Source organism: Austrofundulus limnaeus, unplaced genomic scaffold, assembly GCF_001266775.1.
Source record: "Austrofundulus limnaeus strain Quisiro unplaced genomic scaffold, Austrofundulus_limnaeus-1.0 Scaffold29, whole genome shotgun sequence".
Lineage (NCBI taxonomy): Eukaryota > Metazoa > Chordata > Actinopteri > Cyprinodontiformes > Rivulidae > Austrofundulus > Austrofundulus limnaeus.
Genome location: NW_013952431.1, coordinates 1892734 through 1905361, shown reverse-complemented (window position 1 = coordinate 1905361; position 12628 = coordinate 1892734). Strand labels below are relative to the sequence as shown.

The window sequence follows — 12628 nt, the reverse complement described above, 5'->3', positions numbered from 1 at the left end:
AGATAAAGAAGTGTGAGAAGTGCGAGGTGTTTAAGGAAGTGAGACGAGCCTGAAGGAGAAATAAGCACATTTCTGTCACTGCATCTTTCATTTTCCACTTTATACAAAACAAAACTCCTTTATAMGCTTTAACAAATAGATGGTGACTCTGCTTTAAATTACAAATGTGTAATTTCAAGGATTTTGGTTAAAAAGTTGAAAAATAAAGAGGTGATCAGTCACAAACACAAAAATCATACTTTTCAATACAAATTATTTATAAACTTAGAGTTTTAAAGTGTTCAGACAAATAAAAGTTCTGCTGATCAAATGTTTAAATCAGGTCAAAACAAAGACAGATTAATAACCCCATCCTACAACAACTAACCATAAATACAAACATTTACCACATTTCTCTGTTCACACCACAAACTGTCCACGAGTTTTATATTTTAACAAATTTTCTCATTCATTTCTCAATCATGATTTCAAGCAAACAAAACACACAAGTTTTTATGTCTGACCTGCTACTGGCTAAAAAATTCCACTATTTTTTAGAATTTGTCAATCAAATATTTAAAGTCACATTTAGTTGCAGCTTCAGTCAACCGAGTGACAAATGGAAAAACAACTACACTGAGACAAACAGGTTCATTCAGTCAAAAGTTTTGGATCCAAACCAAATTGAGATAAACTTAACTTATGAGCAGAAGTTCAGTTTCACTCATCCAGGCCAAAGTAACTTCAGTAAACTAGACAAAAAATAAAATTCATGTCTTACAAGACGTGCAGCCGGCGTTTCCCTCTGCGCCGGGTCTTTGCTGACCTGTCAGCCGAGGGAGCGAACTTCTCGTTTTGACCGTCCGGAGACAGATTCATGTCAGCGCTTCTGATGTTTGACTCTGTCAGCCTGGCTGTCAGAAACATTAGTGTCTTTCTTTCTCTGCTTCCTCTCAGAGCAGCCGAATCGAAAGAGGAGGAGGAGGAGGAGGGGTCACACACTTCTTCATTGGTTGTTTCCTGTCCTCTGGGAGCAGAGCTGACCCTGTGACAGAGCGGGGTTCACCCAGAGAGGCCCTGAATATACACAACACTGCAGCTTTTATCTTCTTTGGAAACTTCATCAAGCCCCCGCCTAGGACAATTCGAAGAGTCCACTTCCTGCACTCGCCGACAGTTTAAAGATTTTGGCACAAATTAAATTTTTCCMTCTGGTAAACCTTTCGCCTCCTGTCAGATAATCAAATGTACCAGTCTGCTCACAGGACTGATGTGCTTTAAAGGATGAGGGGAAGTGAGACGACAGCTGGAACAAATGAGGAGTGAGCGCACAGATAAATCTCAGCAGCCACAGTTATCTAATATATCTGATACTCAGTGTTTTAGATACGAAAGCAGGTATGACYGAGTTCGTTTTAACTCTGAGTCAGGGTGGTTTGACCTCACAAACTGTGAGAATTTATGCTTCTAATGCCAGAGCCTGACAACTGGTTGGTCAAAATTGTGGAAAAAGAAAATCAGATCTGTGGATATGTTTGGCATTATCATGTTCAACTCGTGTTTTTACAGAGCTYAGAAAGCATACATCTAACTTTTACAATTTCAGTTATTTCTTAAAAAGTTTGAAAGTTTGAAGTTTGCAGTAAAACCGAGGTTGAGAAAGGGGTCGATAAAAAGTGTATTACAAAAGAATAAAAAAGAGGAAAAACTACAAATTCTTCTCACCCAAGTTTTAAAATTTAATTTTAGGTGTTTTTGAAAAGGAGATTTTGTTTTTTCTTGCAGAATAAAGTAGGTCATAAAGCTTCAACTTGTTATTAATGTTCTAAAAAAATGATTAATTTTAGCAAATAAACACAGCAAAAAGGCCAAATTGTGAAAAAATGACAGTGATGAGTGAATTAGTGGATGGATGGATGAGTGGATGGATGGATGGATGGATGGGGTGGCTGTGGAAGAGTGGTTAGGGGAGTCGTCCTGGAACCGGAAAGTTGCCGGTTCGATCCCCCATCCAGCTGTCTCAGTTGTTGTGTCCTTGGGCAAGATACTTCACCCCTAATGCCTCTGATGTGTGTCCCATCAGTGTATGAATGTGATTGGCACTGATTAGTCTTCACAGTTGTACATATTAGCTTTGTAGGAGATCCGATAGAGTGCTGTGTGAATGGGTAAATGAGGACACAGATTGTAGTGTAAAGCACTTTGAGTGTCCTGGATGGGTAGAAAGGCGCTATACAAGTACAGTCCATTTACCATGAGTGATTTGGTGGATGGATGGGTGGATCTTATTTTAAAACTGCTGTTCACTTTTCTTAAACCTGATGTACTTTTTATAAACAATACAGGAAAATGAGGGCCTGGTGTAAAACTGCCAGCAGCAAACATGTTTAACACTTTTTCAGCAATTCAGACAACAAAATGAATTTTCTACAACACGAATAATTAAAACAAGTTTACCTTTTTATTCTACCTTGAACATTAGTCAATCTCTTGTTTCAAGGTGAAACACACTTCAGTTTGTTGCTGTTTATACTAACACTGCTGCAGTTTTCCTCTYGAACACTAAGTGTCGCCACTGAAACATAAATACTGCCAAACAACAGGAAGTGCWACTAGAAGAAGAGTTGTTGATTAAAGGAAATAACTTTTCTATTTTTCTTCTATTTTTTGCACTTGAATTGATTTTTTTACATGTTAATTACAAMTATTTATCTCTTAAYTTGTTTCTCRTGATCTGAGAGCTTTTTTCCATTGYTTCTGCAGAASAGARTGACGGAGGTGATATTCCACATGGACATCTTGATTAGGTCACCACAGCAACAGTCTCTACAGACAAATCAGCATGGCTCTGTATTTACTGCACTCTGTAAACACTCTGTAAACACTTKGTAAACAGAGTTAGCTTGATGGTTTTTTATTTCCTGTTTAAACCCTAAATGCATGTTTTTCCTATTAAAGCTTATTTTATAATATAAATGTATCAAACAATAAATCTTAAACTGAGCAATTGCCTAAATCTTAAAATTATTACTAATTTTTGAAAGTGAAAAATGAAGTTTGAAATTGACAATCATCAACTCATGAGTAGCTTTGTATTTAAAATAAGTGATGATGGCAAAAAACAGTAAAACATTCAACAAATGATTAGATGATTGTTGGCAACAAGACACAAATCTGCTCATTTATTATTAAATTGTGAAGTAACTTTTTGAAGTGAATGATGTGTATTTAGTATTTTTATTATAAAATGATACACATACATAAAAAACTCAAACCAAAAACATTAAAAAACTGCATATTTTGACAGCTCTCCTGTCTTTAAGTTRGTGCTTATATAATTCAATCCATCCATGTGGTTATTTATAATCTAGATAACTTCACAGCAAACCTCATCTTGTTATTTTTTACCAAGCTACAAGACACTTCAATTTATTTTAGACGTCAAGATGCATCTTTAAACTGATGCCTCCTGCAGTTTCTGTTTCCAGGCAGAGTCCATCTGCTGAGTCACTGCAGCTTTTTATGATGTCTGATGCAAAACAAACTTCACTGCRTCACAAAGCCACATTAATTTTTCTCCAGGAAAAGATCACATCTGCCGTGTTCTCACGGATGATTTTAGAGCCTGACAGAAAAAGTCCTGCAGATGTGACATGAAGGTGACAACAGACATTCAGACTTCCTGTCAGCTCGTCCTCCAGTAAAGTCAGACTCGCCAACACTGTTCTTTCCATCAAAGCTTTTTGCTCATTCTCTGAGATGAATCGAAACGCTAGATGCAAAACATGTTGGTAGTTAAAGAGCTAAATAAGCAGCAGGCTTTGYAGTCCTTTGGGGTGACTGTCGGGGCAGCGATGACGGAGCAGCCATAGTTTTATTGGGGGCAGGAYGAAGCTGCAGGGTACTGCAGAGAGACTGCAGCACTGCTACACCTTTAACTCAGGCATGTGAATTTCCAGTCCAGCTTTAACCATTTTGATGCACATTCCTGAAAACGTTTTTATCAATAATGCAAATGCATTAATGTAAATGAGATAAGTTATACAGCTGGAATATTGTCCAGTTCTGGTCTGGACCAGCCTGGACTTGGGACAACTTCAGACCTGATCACCTCTCTGGACTAAACTAAAAGCAAATGATCGTTAGATTTAAAGACCCTGGAGGGCACATGAGACTGAAGGGGGYCAGACTGGTCTACAGAAACCTGTCCATTCAGGGACTTTTAGGTCATTAATAAAACTTTAAAATCTATTTCTAAAACAAAACAGGAAGCCAATGAAGAAAAACCAACACCAGGGAGATATTTCACCACATTAACCTTATGTCCGAAGCTTTTTAAAGAAGTGCTGTCTCTTATAATAAAGGTCGCAGATTTCCAGGAATTTTGTAAAGCTGTAAACTTTCCATGGATATTTATAATATTTTCTGGGAATATTTGCTGGAGTTTAAAATACTGAGGTTCGGGAAAATATGTAAAGAGTTGTAAATAGTTTGGTTCTGTACTGCAACCAAAAAAGAAAAAGGTTTTACTGTTTTGTTTTCATTTAGATAAAATGATTAAAAAACTAAGAATAGAAAAAAGCAATAGCTCTGTGAAACAAATTTTACATTCCTTCTACATAAATTTAGACATTTCAATAATTATTTGGGGAAATTTCATCTTAGAGTTTTGTTTTTATGTAAAGATAAAGACAAAAACCAAATAAACCATTATTCTCTTTTAAAAATGTGAAATGATAGCTACAGAATGTCAATGGTGAAAAAATAAATGCACAAAATATAACACTACAAAAAAGTAAATTAAAATAAACAGCGCAAAAAAGTAAGGAAATGTGTGTTTGGTAGATTGTTTCTTTGTTGTAACAATGCTTGGCAATAAATCTTATACCGTTGGAAAGCCGGTTCATTTATCTTTTAAATGGTGCCACATTTGTAAGGAACATGCATTTGTGCGGAATATCAAGAAAAAGCTCAAATGTGCAAAAATATACAAACAGGCCCATAACTAAAGGGCTAAATTACCCAAATTTTCTTACAATGTTTTGTAAACAAGACTTTCAAACAACTAATAAAGTACTTTATTCTGTTTAATTTACCAGTTTTTCTGAGACTACCATTTATTTGTTCCAATCACAGAATTCTGTTCCTGTTTCGTAGCATCCAGCTCCACCAAGATGTCCCACACAACTCTGAGCCTGAACCACCACAACGCAGGAACGTTACAATCAATACTTTTCACTGAACAACAGAAGAGCAGTGGATGCTTCTAAGCAAAACGAACTTCAAAGATTCATTTTAAGTACATTTCTAGAGAAACAAAGAGAAAGCTTAACAAACAGGACAGTTTGTCATGTTTCTCATGAAGTCTTCCATGCAAAACCGGCGTCCTCGCCTGTCCTCTAACTTCTAAACTGCAGAGGGAAACGTTTCCAGGAAATCACACCTCTCTTTTCCACATCCTTTAACCCGTCGCTCGGCCTGTGGAGTATCACAGATTGTAGCGCGGAGAGAGGCTGCAGGCTGATATCTGACACCTCGAACGAGAGAGTGATGGAGGCGACTCAAAGCCGAGAACAGCTACACTGCGATGCCCGCAGAAATGCAAAAGAAGTGGTTTCACTTTCCAGAATATGCAAAGGAAGAAATATGTGGGAAGATTTCACGCGAATGCAAAGTGACCAACAAAAACCCAACATCCTCCTTCTCATTTATCTGTACACACACACACACAGACACACATATCACACAAAAGCCTTGTCAGACTCTGATCCCTGTCTCAGATCTCTCGTTCAGACATCCGGTTGGTGGAAACCATTAACGGAGCGGTGAGTTTTCCCACATGGCACCCTGCAGATCGATGTATGACCCATCTGAATGTTTAAAGCCTCAATGAAAAGCAGCTTGTAAACGATTAAATACGGAGAACGGTCAGCAAAGGTGCTTTAAGGTGAAACTTCTCTACCATCTAATGGGCAGCTGACGTTTAAGATTAATAATTTTAAATATTAAAATGAGCTCACAAAGCAGTCACACAAGCACAATATTAATCCTGCTGCAGCCTCAGGTTTGACAGCAGAGATTACCTCTGACTGCAGTCGACAGTGAAGCTGTCAGGACTTGTTCAAACAGCTGCCGACATTTCTGTTTATTTACGTCGTTTTCGTTTAACGGATGCTGGTGTTGAAATATCTGCAAATCATTGCCGTGACTCACAGGAGCTGATAACGCAACGTTTCTACAAGATGCAATCAAAGTCTCAGAAACAACAAGTCCACGTCTGAACACAAGTTTTTAATGGGCTCTGACGAATGATGCAGCAATCGTTAAATCTCACCTGATGACTAATTGTCAGCCCATATTGTCATTTTCTCCCCCMCTGTTCATTCCATGGCACAGTTAATCTCAGATTTGCGGTGTTTCGGTCATTCAGCAAAACCTTTCTGCTACAAATTATTTTTTAACTGACATAAAACCAAAAAGTGACTCGAGTTACAGATTTTGATGGAAATACACTTTGGTTCAAATGAAAAATAATGTAGGATAATTGAGTGAAAAACAATCTCATTCATTCAAGAAATTGTACAATTTTTCTGTGTTTTGACCTATTTGTGTTCAATGTTTAAAAGCACATAACAGAAAAAAAAAAGAAAATATAATCAAGTAGATCTGATTTTAGGGGTTTTCAACTCAGCAGAGCAGTGCAAAGCTGCTGCAAGAACAGGAATTTTAAACACTGAAGATAGTGGAAATATGAGCTCTGAGGTAAGGACTTGTCTTYCATTTTTGTTTTTTTAACCTTTTTTGGATTGGATGACTGAGAATCCATATTTAAAGAATAYATTAAGCACAGATAAAAGAAGAAAACTGTGCAGATTTCCTTTTTTAATCTTTTTTTAACTGGTCTTCATGATTTGACATTTAATGTCATAAATAAGAAGTGAAGACGCCGTAAGAGTAACTTTTGTGGTTGTGTCACAACATTCGTGATCTGGTTTCAGACCAAATACTATTTTCCTACAACAGCTAATAATATTAAAAACAAAACATGATGAACTTGAATTTAACCCACTAAATGTTACCTCAAATTTGCACTGCATTACTGCATTTTGCCGTCACTCATTTCCACCCTGATTCATATTTTGTCTGCTCTGCTCTGCTCTGGTGCGATGCTCAGAGATGCTCAGAGATGCTCAGAGATGCTCAGGAAATGTGAGATTGTGTAATAAAGCCAGTAATAAATGTAGAAATGAGACCAAATTAATTCATTCTGTGGAAGACGGGCTGAAACAGTTGTAACTGCATCACTGATGTCTTTTTTTAAAATCCATATTTCAAAATAAAATTCATGCATGGTGTGTATGCATTTGCTGCATGTTTTCATCTGCTTCCCAAATAGAATTATAAATTTTGACAGCATCAAAATGCCCATTTAATTATTAATACATCTAGAGTTTTGACAAACTATAATCTGCCTTTGGTGAATTATTTTGAAAAAATGGATACTGTGCTTGTTTTTATTGGTGCAATATGATCTTGCTCCACCATCAGGCAAAAATAGGATCAAATCTAATTTTGGCAGATCCAGAGCTCTCATTGATTATAATGGGTGCAGTTTTTACTGCTGAGGTCATGCAAATTGAGCTTTATGCTAACCTAACATATGATAACATGTTTGTGTTGTTTTTTTCTGTTTTATTTTGGTCATCAGTCTAGATGCATGTTTGATGTATTGTGGTTAAATCTGGGTTTGTGTTGTGGCTGGTTTGGGGTCAGTTTGTGTGGAGCGGTACCTGAAGCAGACGGTGTGCCAGTCAGCATTCAGAGCCTGGAGGTACTGCTCGTCATAGATCCTCTCTTTGCATCCCGCGCACTCGGGCAAACTTTCTCCAGCTGTAACGACACGTGACACCCAGGATGAGCACACACGCCCACGTGAAACTTTTCCTAAGCTTCTGTCGCTGAAACGAGGTGTTTGTGTCTGTGTTTGCATGAAGGCTGTTATCTTTGCTTTTTATGTAAAGCCCTGCTGGAGGTTTATAATCAAGCTGAAAGACGACAAACAGCTTCTCCAACAACAACCAAAACATAGTTCCTTTGCTACCATTTGTTCAATAAACATTTTTAACCAATGAGGTTTTAACATAATTTTTTATTTGATGAGGACTAATGTATAAATGCAATTAACTGTATAAAACTATTCTAAAAGCAATACTGAATATATTCTAAACACTATTTTATCGTTTGCATTGTTAGTAGTTCATTGTAYGAAACTTTAAATGTGTGTATTTTAGGAAGAAACAGGCTCAAAAAGAAAAAAAATCAGCATGTAAATTTATAATTCATAGCTATTCTAACACAAGCATTAAATAACTAAACTTCAGTGATGAAAGCTGTTTCTATAAGGCTGTTATAGTGGCTGCAGATCACAGCAGAGTCCTCCTCTCTAATGAGGGAAATGTTCAATTTCAGTAAAAAAAAAAGGCAGTTTGGCTGAGTTGAGATGAGAAATTCTGCTGTGCATCAAAGAAAAAGCAGCAGTGACTGCTCATTCTCTGCGGAAGACAATTTGGCAGCAACAGCAAAGCTTCAGGAGACGTCAGGAGACAGAAGATGTTTCGGTTTCTTGAGCTCATTTGCCTGAAAAAAATCATACCCTGCAAAAGGAGCAACAGATAAAAACACCCAGATACATTACAGCAAAGGCAGTTCTTCATCCTGTTCATCTCTTATAACAGTTTTACATCCGACTTTAGTTTCTCAATGTGTAAAACAGCAGTTCGGATATTTAGAAGTTGGTTTCTGTGGAAAGATTAGGAACAATTAACATCTTACCTGTTGTTAACATGAACAATTTTTTACATTTTTTTTTACAATTCCATCTTTTTTTTTTTCATTTTATTTACATAGAATCCAGCTGATATTTGCAAACACACACAGAAGCAGAAACTAGTTGTGACACTAAGCTGTGCTTTCACAAATTTTTCATTTTTTTTCTTGGCTGAACCTAGAAGAATACGTATATAAATAATGGCTTTATTTGTCATACATACTATAAAATGCTTGACTAGATTATGCTAATTGCATTAGCTTTTCTGCAGCATTTTCAATAAGCAGTTAGCATTATGCTAATTGTCAGTTCATCAAATTGAATTGTCAGATACCTAAAGAGCCCCACTCCTAAATACTTCTACCAAAATGACTGTGTAATGTGTAACTGATGCAGGTGGGAAAATGTTTTAAATAAGAATTCAAACTAAACAAAATAAAATATTTGAGATTAAAGTTGTTCTAAGCAGAAATTAACTTTAGTCTCAGCCCTGGTCAGACAAGTCAGAAATAAGTTATTTCTCCAAACTGAGATTGTTCAAAAAGCTATCTACAACAGGTAAGATACTAACTGTTACATTTTTTCCCAACGAGTCCACTTTAAAAGATAATAATTGCATCTTTACACATGATTTATGCTGTGAAAACAGATAGAGAAACTAACAGAAAACTATAAAAGCAATGAGTCATTTTGCTCTCACACAGGCAGCTGAACTTGTGTGCTGTTTTTCATACAAGCAGGCTAAAAACAAAACAAAGCTCCAGTTCAAAGTTACACGTCTGTAGCTGAAAATGTGCTGCAGCAGAATATCTGAATAATAATGCCAGAGAGATGGTTTTTTTCCCCTGTGTTGAATTCTCCCCTTCTAACTGGCATCAGAAATGACGATAAAGGCAAACAGAGACACACCTGCATTCCTCAACACTGTGTGTAACCTGTACAGGTGACGGAGCACAGACCCCACACCCCTGGTTACTCATTCAACACTGAGACACTTCTTTCTAATGACGTAAAGCCAATGTAACTCAAAGTTAAACATTCAATAAAACCTCTATTGTTCTGCTCAACCTGCTGTAGGATATTCACACAGTCCTGGAGAGGGATATGTGACAAGACGGACATGTAAAATACGATTTTAACCTAATATACAATGTGAGAGTCGCAGATTTAGACCTGAAATGTAATGATAGATAGATAGATAGATAGATAGATAGATAGATAGATAGATAGATAGATAGATAGATAGATAGATAGATAGATAGATAGATAAGACTGCAGTTGTTTGACATTTTAGAAAAGGGAATAATTTCATGTTTTAACAGCTAATAAAGTACATAAGAATTTTAACTTAAATTGATTTATTTGCTAAGTTCTCTTGTATGCGTCGACACAACAATGGTTCATTTGAGTTCAGGAGTCTATTTTATGTCTGAATAATTCATTAGAGGTAAGTGGCTTAACAAACAACTAAACATTGCTCTGAAAATGGTCTGGTAATGGACAGAAAACAGTGAAAAATAATCTAATGTTGGAAAAACTTAGTCTGGGACTTTTGCACAGGATTGTTACTTACAAGWATATGTTTTTAGGTTTATTTTACAATTGTAAGGATAGAAATAAAATGCTCAATTTCTGGCTGCAGATGAAGAGTCATCTCTGCATGCAAACAGTGAACGCATCAACTCGAGGAAAAACATGGCAGCACATGACTCTGCCCTCACAGCCTGAAGCTTCCTGCTGATAAAACGCTTCAACGCTCATATCTGCAACTTAAACGTCAAACAAAACCAGAAAACCGAGCAAAGCAAACGCTTTTATTCGTTGACACTGTTGTTGTGCATCATCCTGCCTGCCTGCGTTCAGATGAAGCACCGCCCGCCCCGGCGGCTGCAAACAAACAGCCCCGCAGCAGCTCCTCACCTTCCTCCTCTCCCATACGTTCGTCCTTCCAGGTGCAGCAAAGCAGCATCAACCTCATTCAATCTCCGACACCGAGCTCCGGCAGAGAGCCAAGCCGCCTCTGGTCGACAGATAACCGGTGTCCGACCACCCCCAGCAGCTCCACCGGCGGTCGAGTCGCTGTCTCTCGGTCGCTCCCTGCGGCTCGCCTCGCGCTGCTGTCCGCACGTTTCAGCGGCGCTTCATTCAACACGGCCGCCGACCAATGAGCTCTCTGAGCCGGGCAGAGGAAGACACGGGCTGGCCAACCATGAACACGCCCCAATTAATTAATTCTCCTTTTTTTTTTTTTTTATCTCCATGCAGGGAGGAGGGGGGAACAGACAGCCTCCACCCACAGCCATAAAAGTACTAAATATAAGTATTTAAAAAAGGATTTTATCAGGAGAAAGGGAACAGGAAGTGAGTTTTTTTTTGCATGCATTCACTGAAAACACAAGATCTAAGAAAAGACGCTAAATTATCACTTGAAGAATAATTGATACATGCTGTTTGATTGGATATTTAAGTTATAAGAACAGTACACATGCAAAAATGTGAGCATTTTCCACCAGCAAGCACATATTTAAATGTGTAGGGAGTGAGTTTTGCATTTCCCACTCTTATAATCGACACTTATATGCAGCACAGTCACAGGCTCTGTTTGATCTGGTTTGGGCACCAAGTTGTTTGTTTGTTTGTTTGTTWTCTTTTGGAACATTTTATAAAAACGATTAGGCATTGAGGTTGTACTGCAGCTCCACAGAGACCCCGGTGTTCCTGCAGTGGGACATGATGGAACAACAGTAAGCCACTTCTGCAGGATGTGGATCTTGGGTCAGTGGTTCTCCCAGGAGAACATCATAGAACAGCTTGTGTTCATTACTTCCATCTGGGACTGAGTCTTCCCTCACAGATCACAGACGCTGGAAGAATGTCTGCTCTTATCGGATTCTGATGAAGTAAGCACACATATCAGACCAGGGCCAGCTCTAGTCAGTTTGTTGCACCCTGTGCAATTGACTAAATCTTGTTGCTAATTTACATACATTCTCATACCAAATTAAATAGTTTTGTCTTTGATATTGTTTTTTTATCTTTAGGAACCAGGTTGTCCAATTAAAAATAGTTAACAATAATGATATTTCTCTGGATAATATCCACTCAAAACTATGCGTTTTCCAGCAATTTGAAGAACATTTTAAATCACATTTTATTTTATGAAGGTAGAACACTGAAAACCAGACAGAACTTTATTTGAGATCATAACTGAAACACATATTATCCTTAATTGAGCACCAGTGGTTTGTCTTGACTGCATCATATGTCACTTTTATCACAAAATATCCCCATGGGGAGGCTCTAAAATTAACTAAACCTAAAAGTTACTGAAGCTGAGACACCTCCATCAGATGGTTTTGATCCAGCTGCTCCTGGTGACATTTTTTGTCTTCCGTCTCGTCCATCCTTTACAATTTCAGAAAGCATATACAAGCAAAATACAACTTGGTATGAGTCATCCCTGTTGCATGCCCAACCATACCATGTGGTCAAAAGACATCATCAAACCCCGCCCCCTGACAACAGGAAGTGACCTTTTTTTTTTGGCTTGGACAGCTCCATTTCTGACCCTCTTGACCTAAGAAATCAGCAACAAATTGAGTCAGAACACAGATAAGAACTTGATCTCACTTGTTTTCAAGCACAAAGACTTTTAGTTGAAAGGCGTGACCACGGCAGTGCAGCAAAGTCAGACATCACGCCATTGACACGTTTGGCTCTAAATTCAACAGAATTCAGCCATTCTGCACCAAGTTCACTATAGTCCATCCTAAACCACCCCGCTACAGGAATGCAGTCCAATCTTTTTTTTTTTTTTTTTTT

The 12628-nt window shown here is 37.8% G+C and overlaps 1 protein-coding gene across 2 annotated transcripts in view; it reads right to left on the bottom strand.

Annotated features, from left to right (window-relative positions):
* Nucleotides 1-10970, bottom strand: part of limk1a (LIM domain kinase 1a) — a 47138-nt gene extending 36168 nt beyond the window's left edge. Inside the window, exons 1-2 of one of the 2 annotated variants that reach the window (XM_014005295.1) lie at nucleotides 10727-10970; nucleotides 7770-7869 (exon numbers count right to left, since the gene is read on the bottom strand). In XM_014005295.1, coding sequence (XP_013860749.1) covers nucleotides 7770-7869; nucleotides 10727-10784 — 158 coding nt within the window. In that variant the 5' untranslated portion in view covers nucleotides 10785-10970. Of the gene's footprint in view, nucleotides 1-760; nucleotides 874-7769; nucleotides 7870-10726 lie in introns of those variants that run through there. The other variant, XM_014005296.1, reaches the window with a different exon arrangement.
* Nucleotides 10971-12628: the final 1658 nt, after the last annotated feature.